The sequence below is a fragment of the Dermacentor albipictus genome, chromosome 4 (genome assembly GCF_038994185.2).
Source record: "Dermacentor albipictus isolate Rhodes 1998 colony chromosome 4, USDA_Dalb.pri_finalv2, whole genome shotgun sequence".
In the NCBI taxonomy this organism is placed as follows: domain Eukaryota; kingdom Metazoa; phylum Arthropoda; class Arachnida; order Ixodida; family Ixodidae; genus Dermacentor; species Dermacentor albipictus.
The window spans coordinates 37,117,701-37,130,433 of NC_091824.1; the positions used below are offsets into that span (position 1 = coordinate 37,117,701).

Consider the following 12,733-nt stretch of genomic DNA (forward strand, 5'->3'; position numbering starts at 1 on the left):
AGCACGGTGCGAAAACGCGCTCGCAGCGAAAGGAAAGCATTGTGCACGGGCGTGCATGCAGACGCACAGTCGGTCACTGCGAACCCGTGCGATCGCTGCATTGAGACTTCACTCTGTTATGCCCCATTTTGTGGGGCTAACCTAACCTAACCTAACCTAACCTAATCTAACAGACAGCCCGCTATAAGAACATATTTCACATAGCTTACTCTCAGCGTTTACCTACCTTTCACGCAAGAAGTCGGTTCGGGAGACTCCATCGCGGCGACCGCGCGCAGTGGCGTTCACTGTACGTATTCTGTAAAGAGATAACGTCTGTAAACAATTCTTTGCTCTGTTTGCCCAAGATTATTATTTTTACTGTAACAAACTTCCCCCCTTTTGAGAGTACTTAAAGAAATGTCCAGGAGGGCAGCCACGTGGTGTTTCTATTGAACGCCGTAAGCAAAACCTATGTGGAGCGCGCCGCGTTATCCCTCATACTACGCAATTGAGGGAGGCGCTTCCGACAGATGGCGACTCCGTAAGTGCTTGCCCCCGACAGAGGAGGCGCTGGCCCGTGCTACCTGGGGTGCCAAGCCTGGAGGAACCAATTTATCATAGACCAATATTTATCACAGGGACACGTGTGATTTTCTGTAGTTTACCGAGAGGCAGACGCACACACTGGGCGATCAGGCACCAACAGAAAGGATTGTTTGAATGCGACCATTGGAACGACTGGCGCTGCAACAGGCGTGACGTGGTGGGTTTACACAGAACTACGCTTCGAGTTGTCGATCACTTAGGCCTGGCGCAGCGATCTGCTAGCATACTGGTTAGCTCACATGGTATAGAGGGACCACCGCGGAAAGGCGTTGGTTCCGGATTCGATCCCCGGACCAGGACCAAATGTTCTTTAACCGTGAGAGCTTTCTTGCTCAGAAACACACGTTGGGTTCCCTTTGTAGCTGCACGTGCTATACTAGGGTAGATGACGATTTACCCTTTCGTACAGCTTCTCCACCTTGCGGGCTTCCTCAGTGTTAACTAGTCATATTTATTACCTGGACCATCTTGGCACTCTGGCATGCGCCAAGCTCGGGGCTTCCTGCATAGCGCCCCAAGTGTGGCGGCCACAGCAGAAAAGGAGGAGGAGAAGAAAGAAGAAGTATCCACTGCAGCGGCGGTTGGTTCAGGCCGTTGTCAGCGATTCACCGTCGATTTCACCGAGGAGAGCCTACCGTTTTGCAGTCCCGCGATGAGCGACGACGAAAGCCTGTTCCAGGAACACGAAGAAGCAGAAATCCGTAAGAACAACGCCACTCAGCGACTTTTTTATCTACATTGCACCAATTCTCAGTGCCACGATGCCCACGCATATATACGGTGGCCAAAAGGCAGCAGCAACGCAAAGCACATTGTCGGAGCGTAGGCGGAATCAATGCGTGCTCTTTACAGGAGAGAGTTTTCTATTTATTTTGGCTACCCGAGCTTGGCCGAACGTAAAGAAATAGGAGAGATTTTTTTAAAATTTTGCGGCGTCCTGAGATGTGGTCCGGAAAGACATGAAAAATGAGCGCCGCAAGTGCTTGCATGTAATGAAAGGAAGCATCTACATGTTGTTGCCCTTTCGCGCTGCTGAGTTTCGTTGTCTGTAGTTGAAGAAACAGGCCATCCCATCACAGCTAAACGCACCACCGGCCATTGGGGTCAGCATGAATTCAAATTGCCAAAACTGATGCATGCCTCCAACTTTTAACGAGTTGGAGGCACTTGATTGTGATTCGCATTTTCAAGAGCGGAAGCCAATTGCCTACTCTGAAGCGTTATACGAAAAACGAAGAAAGACACAGCGACTACCCGTAAGGTGGCTGCTGGACAAGTTTTCATATCGGCTACCATTTAAAGTTGAGCGCAGTGGCGCCGGTCTTCTGCAAAGACTTAAGCAGGAAGCGGCGTTGACACGTCATGGTATTCGCGCTCTAAATGTACGCACTTTGCAGACTGAGCATTGCTATGTTCCTAAAGATACGTGTGGATCATAAGCTTTGTGATTGTCCACAATACACGCAAGATCTGCAGACACTGGCTGCCGCTGTTGCCCCTCTCAGTATCCAGCAGTCTTTCAAAGCTCGTTATTTGCTACTCTAAACCTATTTCTCGGGTCATGGTGACCCTAACCATGACCCGAGAAATTATTTTCATTCCTTTTTTGTATGATTGCAAACACTGAGCTTTATATAGGCATGCCCCGTTATGTGCTTCACCTGCTCCCTCATTCATCATGGTCACCCTTCTTGGCCACATTTATTTCTCTTATCACCTTTACCAAGAGCGGAGTAACCGTTTCGCGGGAAATTTATCTTCCCTTGTGGCTACTCCACTCAGCCGACAGTATTACGTTGGAAGTGTGATAGGTCCTGCGGAAAAGTATCCACTGAAATGTTTTATTTCGGGAAACGATGCATTAGGTCTGATGAATTTTGGGAAAGCACAATCTAGCGGTTCCTTTGGTGCCATTCTATTTCTTTGTCATCGTCCACTGTCTATGACCGGCGGAACACAGTAATAATGTAGGCGAAGCACTGCTGGGTCCAGTGATGTAGTGCAGAACGGAGAACAAAACGAATAGAATTGTTACATTGCAGCAACCCCGTTTCATGCCGACTTCTAAAAGCCTTTGCCCCTAAAGGTTTCTCATGCCTACTTTCAGTCTTCTCATCAGTAAACATTGTTTCTCTTTGCAGACGATTGGGCATCCGCTCGTGGATATCTTGAACCAGCGGGTCCCAAGGCATACTCTGGCAAGGATGGCGTTGCGCACTACTTCACGGTCACCGTGGTGCTTGCGACCGCCACGTTACTGTTGCTCGCAGTCGTCGGTACTGTCGGGCTGCTCTACTACAACTCGTGGGTACGTCACTCGTGCGCAGTGCACACGGATTCCACTTCCACGTGGGCGTGCACTATGAAGCGAACGAAGCTAGGAGGTGTCCTTGCGTTGCCACATTACACCGGAGAAGTTTCCTACCTTACCTCCACTGGACAGAACCGGTCAAAAGAAATCGCGTTCACAAACGTTGTTTACACCATGATTGCAGCAGATAGACAAGTACTCTTTCAAAAAATCTTTGAGTAGGATAGTTGGTTCATTATGAGCGGAAGCTTTCAGCCTAAGAAGAAGAGAGAAAAAACTTCGAGGACTGCAGGAACAAACATCGACATCAAACAGGACCAGCGCTCAATTATAATCAGCTTTTATTGGCATGTCAGCGGTGGTCTTTCTTTATCTGTGTTCCTTTAATAGGCGCGTATTTCATCATTTTTTTCTGCTTTTAGAGCGCAGCTCTTAGGCGCCCGTTTCCGGGTTGAGTGTGGGCGTCGGATAACTGCGCGAACGCTCTCGTGCTGCTGGCTCACGCTTTTTCCACAGCTGGCTCCGATGCCGCTCTTCATTCCAGTGTTCCAATACTGCCCCTCCTCCTGAGAAGGCGCTGCCGCCACTGGCCCTCTGTCAGTCGGTGCGGTGATTTCGGCCTCAATTTCTTTGCCTCAATATATCCCCAAATGAAAACACTTGTAAAGCTGTGCTCAAACTTCGCATTAGGGAGTATCGTAATCGGCGGACATTTTTCTTCTGCCGGCAACGTTTTTCTTTCGAATCTTTTCTGCTTTTTTAATTTGATGATGCAAGGGTGATTTTAGCGGGAACAAATAAGATACTAAATACCTCCCGCCACCCTTTCTTTTTAATTTCATTCCAAAAACTCAGCATTGGTATTTAAGTGTGCCCTCGCGTACTTCACTATTTTTTTGGTATCTGGCCAATCAATTCTTTGGAAGCCCGCAAGGCGGAGGTGTTCCAGTAGATTCATGAACAGAAAATATTAACATTCACCTAGAGTACCGTGCAACTATACAAAAAAATAAATAAATAAACATGCGCATTTCTCGAAAAGAAAACTTCGCGGTTTACGAAAACTTTGCCCTCGTCCGGGGATCTACGCCGGGACGCACAGTTTTTCGGGGGTGGTCGCTGTACCACCCAAGCTAACCACGAGGCTAGCAAAGCTATGGGCGAGGGCGACTTAGTCGGCAACTCGCACCACAGGGACAATACTTGTTATGGTGAACCAATTCTGCCGAAGCACGCAAGTTGGAGGAAGATTCATGAAAGAGCAATATTGTCATCCGCCAGAGAGTGGCACGAAGACTATACGAAACAAACGACCGCCAGTTTCTTTACTGGTTTTCCTTGCAGGTTCTCGCTGCTATAGCTAGATAGCAGAGTTTCGATCTCACTTTTATTTTGTATGTGCAATCGTGGCACCACAGAAGTTGTAGAATCATGCTTTAGTATACCTTTAGCACGTAGCTCACCCGAGCAAAAGCCTAGATACGCAACTTTACGGTGACTTGAGTTGAGAATTAAAAGGGCTGCGTTTCACCCGTCTCTTATTTTTGTATCTTTTCATGTCTTACGAAAACATTTCTCAATGCTCATTTCGGTAATTCCACGGATGTATCGCAAATGTCACGCTCATCGCGTGCGAGTGGTAACGGTCCATGCTGCCATTGGCAGACTCTTGCAAGAGTAATCGAGCAGACCTAACGATTCCGTTTAACTAGAAGAACGCCCGTTACAGCTGGCAGCCAATCAAGTCCGGCTGGCCGACGTACAGTGCGAGAGTGCGGGCTGCCAGCGCCTGGCACGCTACCTGGAGGTCTCCATCAACCGGTCGGCCGACGCCTGCAATGACTTCTACGGTTACGTGTGCAGCAACCTGCTGTACGCGAACACCTTCAAGATGGTACGGAAGTAGATTTTACGACATACAGCGCTTGGCCGGATGGGAGGAGAACAATCGGCGAAGAACGGGAACTGAATTTGTGTTGACGCGTTTGTCGGCCCCATTATTCGAATATTCTGCGAGAACGGATTGGTGAACATGTTACCGATTAGGAGTATGGCGCTAAGTTCTGGCGGCTCGAGCCTCGCAAAGGTCAGATAGGCCGCAGTGGAAATAATAACCTGAATTATTCGTGCAGTCATGTTTACGAATTATTCTTGTCGTGCGAAACCGAGCTCGATAAGCCTTCTCCATTCGCCAACATCACACGGAACCGTCGCGAAAATCTTCGCAGCAACTTTCGCAACAAAATAGTATGCGTCACCATTGCTTGTATAGCATTTAAGTTACCGTTTCACTAAAGCCTCGCTTCATGTATATTCCGACATGTGCGTTGGATCTGCTTATTCTTTCTTCCTTGCTTTCTCGTTTGTTTTTTTATAACCATGGAACACACACAAAAGCCAACTTTCAGAAATTTACGAGGCATGCGCAAACAAATAAACCTCGCACTCTAAAATTGATATCTAAGGTACTGAAATGAAAATATTGACGTAGTTCTTAAATGGAACGACTCCACTATCTCACGTAGCTTCTGATAACTCTCGTTACCGTACTTGTGGGATCAAGATGTGAAGGTGAAATGGGGCACTCTCACCGGTGCTGACACGCTGTAGGGCCTTCAGGCGACGGAAAAAAATTTTATTCAATTTTTATAGAGGCACAGCGTTCTTGACATCTTGATCAGATCACGCGGTCCGCTGAGCTTGGCACACTCCCAATGTGTCGCTCACGTGTATGGCGATATTTTTGTGCATCCAAGCACAAGTTGCGCGCACAAGTTGCTTGCGCACAACGGAAATTGAGCACGCGCTTCGTCACTGCATGCCTGTAAGTTTTTGCATGGGTGAACTCGGGTAAGTACCGTATCTAATCGAATGGCGGATTATACTGAACAGAAAATGAGGTACGAAAGCCGGGAGTCGGCTTAGATTCGAAGGTGCGGGCAGTTTGACTGCGACCGCCAGGCACTGTCGACCGCAGTAAGGTAACATATCGAACACGCTGGACGACAGTGAAGTCAGTACGCTATTGGAAGGAATTGGTGACTAAGAAGCACGCGATGTCGCTGAAGACGGCGAGAAGTTAACGGTGCACATGCTTTCGACAAGCTCCAGAAACCGCAACAAGATCCATGTTGTTTTTGCGATAAAACACCTGTCTTTTCGTTGCGCTCACAATCGATGGCTTACATTCGATGAAACGTTTCTTATTCTTATTGTCTCACTTACCGAATTCAAGAGGTAGATCTAGAATCAAGGCGCGTTTAGATTCGAGCAAATACAGTAAGTGTAAGAGTTGCGTAATCTCTCCCGAGCATGGCGGTCGCTCTTTTGGCACGCACTGGCGCAGATGAGGCAGCAACACATGGTGAACCTGACGCGGATGCTGCGGGCTTCGCCAGTGCCCCGCCAACGCCAGACGGCGCTCCAGAAGGTGACGGCGCTCTTCTGCGCATGCGTGTCGCTCGTGTCCGAGAACCGGTCCGAAGGCGCCGACCTGTGGGCCTTCCTCGTGCACCACGGGCTGCAGCCGGCACCCGTTGGCGGCAAGATGGCGCACGGCGCCCACGACGTGGACCCTTTGGAGACCACGGTCCGCTTGGCGGTCACGTACGGCCTGCAGCCCGTCGTGTCCTTCAGCTCGCACGGAGCCGGTGCTAGTGGCCGCTACCACCACGTGAGGGCGTGCTGCTCTTCTTGTACTCAGATTTGCTGTGTAGGCTCTGTTGGCTCCCTAAAGGGAGCCTATGCAGTAACTCTACTCCTATTCAGCCATTGTCATCACTTTGCGCGTCCGCTCTATAAACACCCTCTGAAAAGGCTCGAAAATAATGTCAACTAATTCTAGATCGCTGGATTACGTTGTCGAAGTACTTGGAAGTCCAAACTTACCGTTGTTAGAACGTCGGTAAGCCAATAAATCTAAAATAGTAAAGATGTTAATGAAGCTGGCTTGGTAGTACTTGCAGTATCGCGTTAGTAGTTAGTGGTAGTACTTGCAGTATCGCAGCTGCAGGAAGCGCTTCAGATATCTGAGTCCTAGAGTTACTGTATATGCTACCACAGGTAGCAGAGTTGCGCGTAGGTCCGCCATCTTGCCTGGCAAGCAACCAAATCCATGCGGCGAAGCCGCACTCTGTTTTTGCAGGCGACTTGCCTATCGTATTGTCGATCGACCGTGGGCGCTTTTGCATCGCTTGTGGACTGCTTTCCCGCCTAATCGCAAACAAAGTGCATCGAAACAGCTGACAATAAGATCGTCAGGAAAAGGCGCCGAGATCGGTCCCCACCGAAGCTTATGCCAAGCGTATCCGCCTAGTCTATCTGCATGCTCTCGGCGCGTTTAGGCTCAGGAATCAAGAAGTCTAACAAGGATAAATCACCATATTTCAGCTTTCGCATCAGTGTCCTTAAATTAACACAAGTAGCATGAGCGCACAAACAGCACAAGTAGCGATGAGCGCCGCTGGGACGCGTCATGAACACAGGTATGTGCTGTCGCCGAAGGATCACAGTCCTTCGGCGACAGAGCGAAGAGCGAAGGGCCCCGGGTGCCAGATGACCTAGCTACGCCACTGAGAGCACCTGGTCATTATATCATTCCGATGGGACTGCGCGGACACTGCGATGAACCAACTGTGAGATGCGCTGCGCACGTTGTGTTGTTTATCCGCAGCTAGCGCGCACGCGAACAGCGAACGCCAAGATCGGCCGGATTCGCTTTGAATTTGACTGGCGATAACTTGTGTCAATCCAGTTCGCTGCAGCGGTGGCGTCGGGAAATACAAAATTTGGCCCGGGCATCTGCTTCTCCGCAATGCACGGTTGCTTGACTACCACGTGATGACGCTCTGCCAATAGGGGCGCTAGCGGCGTGATAAAACAGACGCGCAACTCTGCTACCTGCGGTAGCATATACCTAGCCTGCGCTTCTCTGACGAAGTTATATGAATAGACAGACGTGTCGACTGAAAGGCATCGCTGAACTAAGAAAACGTTGCATATCCTTCGCGTGAAGAACAACAAACGGCTATCCAAATCGGTAGTAACAGCCAATACAGCATGCCGGGTCGGTGGTTCATTTAGGACTTTTTTCGAAGTTAAAATGCCAATCGCAAGTGAAAATCGGTGTTGTGGCGCTTCCGAGCAAACTACTGAATATGGACAGCAAAATTTTCTTTGTGGTACAGGCGTGAGCTTTAGTTGCTGGGCGATAGCGCATCTACCATGACTGAGCGAGACTTCTCTCTGTGAAACTAAAATTGCTTCTTGGTCCTTGACATAGAAAATCATGCGCCGATGTTCGGCTTCTGGCGTGGCGTAGTGGTAAAGTACTGGGCTTGGGATTCGCAGGTCCGACGTTCGAAACCTGGTTGGAGCTTTTTTTTTGTTTTTTTTAATGCGCCAAAATGCTGTCTGTTTCTTTCTGTTCTCAAAAAATATATATACGGTGTCCAGGCACCGCGTATTTAACGCGATAGAGCTGTTTTTCGCACCAGTACCCAGTGCCTCCCAGTACGCCGCGCCTGCCTAGCACCCCAGCATCCAGCGCGCGGCACTGGGCCCATAATCCGGCGCTGCACTGGACACCGGATACTGGGGTGTTGCAATAGGCATACCTGCTTATGTGCCAAAGCTCTCAACGTGTAGGCAGTCTTAAATATTACTGGTGAATAAACGACCAACCATTAGTATTTCGACTCTGGTACGTACCCCAATAAATTTGCTGTAGAAACGTACCACCTACTAGCAGGCACTGGATATCAGCCACACCTTCAAGTGCCACTTCATTATGTGCCTTTTCACTGCAGGGATTCGAAAAGTAACCTTCTGTGGGAGTGTAGTGAAAGTTTTTCTCTCACAGGTATAGCTACAATATGGGTAATAATGCAAAACACAGTAAAGGCCCTTACCGTATGGTAAATAACGACATTAATTCCTCTTGCATCCTGCTTCACATAAGCAGTAGTAGATGAAATATCTTTACTTAGTTGTGTAACCTCTTTTATGTTCAGAAACAGCAACCAGAGCAGTGCATTATCCTGAAAATGTGAGCTGGCTTTTTTATGACAGTTCTGTGAAAGCAGTGTGGTGCATGGGTTTGAATAGGATCGAATAAAAAGCTTTTCCGCTTTCAGAGCGATTCGTGCAGACGAGAGCAGAGCACCCAGTGGCGTAGCAACAGGGGGGGGGGGGGGGGGGCGGGGGGCCGTGGGCCCCGGGTGCACAGGGCCAGTAGGGGGGGGGGGGGTGTCATATACGTCTGAAGACACCCGAAAATTGTCGATATCCTCTCCTTCCTCGACTACACCCGGGGGGAGGGGTGTGCAGAAGAGCGAAGGGCCCCGGGTGCCAGATGACCTAGCTACGCCACTGAGAGCACCTGGTCATTATATCATTCCGATGGGACTGCGCGGACACTGCGATGAACCAACTGTGAGATGCGCTGCGCACGTTGTGTTGTTTATCCGCAGCTAGCGCGCACGTGAACAGCGAACGCCAAGATCGGCCGGATTCGCTTTGAATTTGACTGGCGATAACTTGTGTCAATCCAGTTCGCTGCAGCGGTGGCGTCGGGAAATACAAAATTTGGCCCGGGCATCTGCTTCTCCGCAATGCACGGTTGCTTGACTACCACGTGATGACGCTCTGCCAATAGGGGCGCTAGCGGCGTGATAAAACAGACGCGCAACTCTGCTACCTGCGGTAGCATATACAGTAACTCTACTGAGTCCGGATGGCTCGCTGCAGCGTTGGAGGCAAAGCTGCCGTAGTTGCGTCGCTGTGAGGCAGCAGCGACAGCTGCCTGGCCACCTATTCACGAATAAAATCTTTGATGTGCTGCGAGAGGGTCCAGTTGGTCATGTCGGTAGAAACCGCGATGCTCGAGACAGAATTGGCGTGCTGAATCTTTTGGCGCGCGATGGAACGTTGGCGGCGCAGCTCGTCAAAGCTTTGGCAGAGGTTAATGAGGACGGATACGCTAGTTGGGCTTTTGGCCAGCTACATCTGCAATGTGCTGTCCTCGATGCCCTTGAGGATATGCTTGATCTTGTCATGATCTGACATGCTGGGATTTACCCGCTTGCACAAATCGAGAACATACTCGATGTAGGTGGGGAATGTCTCTCCAGGCTGTTGTGCGCGCTGGCGTAGACGCTGTTCAGTGCGTGGCCTACGCAGAGCTGGGCGATCAAACACTTCGGCAAAAATAGTCTTAAACGCGGACCAGCTTGTAAAGTTGGATTCGTGGTTGAAGAACCAAAATTTGGCTACGTCGGCGGGGTAGAAAGGCATGTGGGTCAGCTTAGACTGGTCATCCCATTTGTTGGGTCACCTTGTGTTTCCCGGGCATTGCATCTTGTCGGGGCTTCGTGAGTTAGGGGTCCTCAACAACTATCTTGTCGTACGCTGAGACCGACCGAAACACATGGATGCCAGATAAAGGGAGGTTGGACTGCGGGCCAAGTACATCGAGGGATGTGACGTAATCCTTCAGGCGCCGATCGCGAACACGCATCTAGGTTGAAATGGCTGAGCAAATCAGCTCCCAGGATGGCAAAGGTGACGTCGGCGATCACAAACGCCCATCTGTGCAATCGCCAGAGTTCAATAGCTAGCGTTTTTGACCGGAATTCATACAACGTGATGGCAGTCTTGTTCACTGCGTGGAGCGTGGGTGTAGACTTGCCGCGTTGGTGATTTGCCGCCGTGGCGGGAACGATAGACAGCTGGGCTCTGGTGTAGACGAAGAGGCGGGTGCCGGCAGTGCGGTCGGCTACAAAGCATAGGCTGCTTTCCTGAGGGCCGATGTCGCACGCCGACATTAGTGACAGGCCGGTGCGCTTCCCGTCCACGAATGGGGCTCAGTGCAGCGACTTTGTCGTTCGAGAAAGCGACAGTGGTACCAACACAACTGCAGCGGCGAGTCTCTACGTGCGCTGCGAGGCTGTGGAGACGAATGGTTGCGCCAAAGTTGGCCTCCAATGTTGCCACCCGTGGTCAGCTTCTCCAGGGCACTAGTAAGGCACTTCACAGTTTCCTCCTGGCGTGAGAGTTGGTTTGCTGGCTCTGAGACTCTAGCAGTGGCAATAAGTAGCTGTGCCTCAGACGAGCAGGCCCAAATGCTGTCAGTGAGTGCAGTTAGCCGATCGAGACTCGTCTCTCCGGAACCCGATAACACCATGCGTGCGGATTGTGGAAGGCACCGCAAAAACAGCTCGCGCAAACTTGGAAGCTGGCTCTCTTTTGCGGAGTGGCCAACCAGCAGCTCATGCAACCGGTGCAGGACTTGTGACAGTCGTTGGTCGCCGAGTTCCCCGGGTACTAACTGTTGGAGACTCTGTTGTGATGGCTTGAGGCACTGCAGTGCCGTGCGTTTCAGGTCGTCGTATGCTGAGGCCGAAGGCGCACCCATTAGCAAGTAGTCTATGGCATCGGCGATATGGGAGGGTATCGCGGCGACGACGTGCAAGTACCTTGCTGTATGTGAAATGATGCGCTGGAGTTTAAAACGGGCCTCTAGTTGCATAAACCAAGCTCGAGGATTCTTGGGCCAAAGGCTAGGAAACTGAAGCTCTGCAGTGTTGCGAAGTCGGGGGTCCGTGTGGTCAACGAAGTCTCCATCGATGGCGCCGTGCTAGGTGCCGGGAGAAAGGGTTCCGAGCAACGTTTTAAGAAAATGAAGAAAAAGGAACATATTCAAAAAGTTTACATGATTGAGATTACAAAACGGTTCCAACTATCGGAGCATACTATGGTGGCGTATTAGCATGTCCGAGTCACAATGTTTCCGAGCGTCCCCTTCTCAGCCATCCGGATCCGTTTTTTTGCCTGCGTCCTCATTGTTCCTGGTTTCCACCATTCCGGCGTCAGGAGACAGATGGCGTCAGGAGACCAATTCCGGCCTCGGTGAGCTGGTTGTCCCTTTCGGTGCGCCCAGTCGGAAACGCACGCCCCCACCCTGGGCATCAAGAAGCAAAGTCGGAGGAACGCACGCTGACTCCGATCCCCGGCGTGGACAGGCTAATTTGGGCTGCTGACAGGTGTTACGAGTTTAGGTGTGACAACTGAATGTCACAGGTGTAGCATTTTCCCCGATCTGTAGGGCCGCCGGGCTCACATGCTACTGACAGGTGTGGCGAATGTAGGCGTGACAACTGCATGTCGCAGGTGTGGCATCTCCCCCGATCTGGAGGGCCGCCGGGCACAACAGCGGCAATGACTGGAGAAATAATCGTGGCGCGGTCTCTGTCAGTAGGAGTTGGAGCAGCGTCGTCCATGGCTAGTGTTCGAAAAAAAAAACGTAAATGTCCTGGGTCACCACTTGTTGGGAGCTTCGTTTCGCGGAGGCAAGTAATGCGTGTTTTGACAGGTTGAGAACGGAGAGTCGACAGGCTTTATTCAAACGGAAAAGCATTGGTCGTGGTATCACCCCCGTTGGTTGAGCAGGGGCCAATGACCCCACGTTGAGGTACAGTGGGAGAGCAAAGGGCAATGACCCTCGGCGCAAAGTGCAATTCAAAGGAGCGGGGACAATGAAGTGACGGACGGTCACTACAGGAGCTTAACGATTTGAAACTGCGGAGTGGCTTATGGGCGACCCCGTAGTGGAGGACCCCGGACTAATTTTGACCAGCTGAATATCTTTCCGTGAATATCTACCGTACACCAGCATGAGTACACGAGCGTTTTTTCGTTCCATTCTCATCGCCAAATGAGCTCTGCGGCCGGGAATCAAACCTTTGACATCGTGCTCAGAAGCAGAATTCCGTAGATATTTAGCCGCGGCTGAAGGGTACAACGTAACGACAAGCAGCAAACCGTATCTCAGTCAAC

At 50.6% G+C, this 12,733-nt stretch overlaps 1 protein-coding gene across 2 annotated transcripts in view; it reads left to right on the forward strand.

Moving 5' to 3' along the window:
* Positions 1 to 1,137: 1,137 nt before the first annotated feature.
* The window catches only part of LOC135916731 (neprilysin-1-like), a 110,115-nt gene continuing 98,519 nt past the window's right edge, over positions 1,138 to 12,733 (forward strand). For both annotated transcript variants that reach the window (XM_065450181.2, XM_065450182.1), the window contains exons 1-4: positions 1,138 to 1,289; positions 2,730 to 2,896; positions 4,629 to 4,793; positions 6,246 to 6,572. In XM_065450181.2, the coding sequence (XP_065306253.1) occupies positions 1,241 to 1,289; positions 2,730 to 2,896; positions 4,629 to 4,793; positions 6,246 to 6,572 (708 nt within the window). In that variant the 5' untranslated portion in view covers positions 1,138 to 1,240. The remainder of the gene's footprint in view (positions 1,290 to 2,729; positions 2,897 to 4,628; positions 4,794 to 6,245; positions 6,573 to 12,733) is intronic.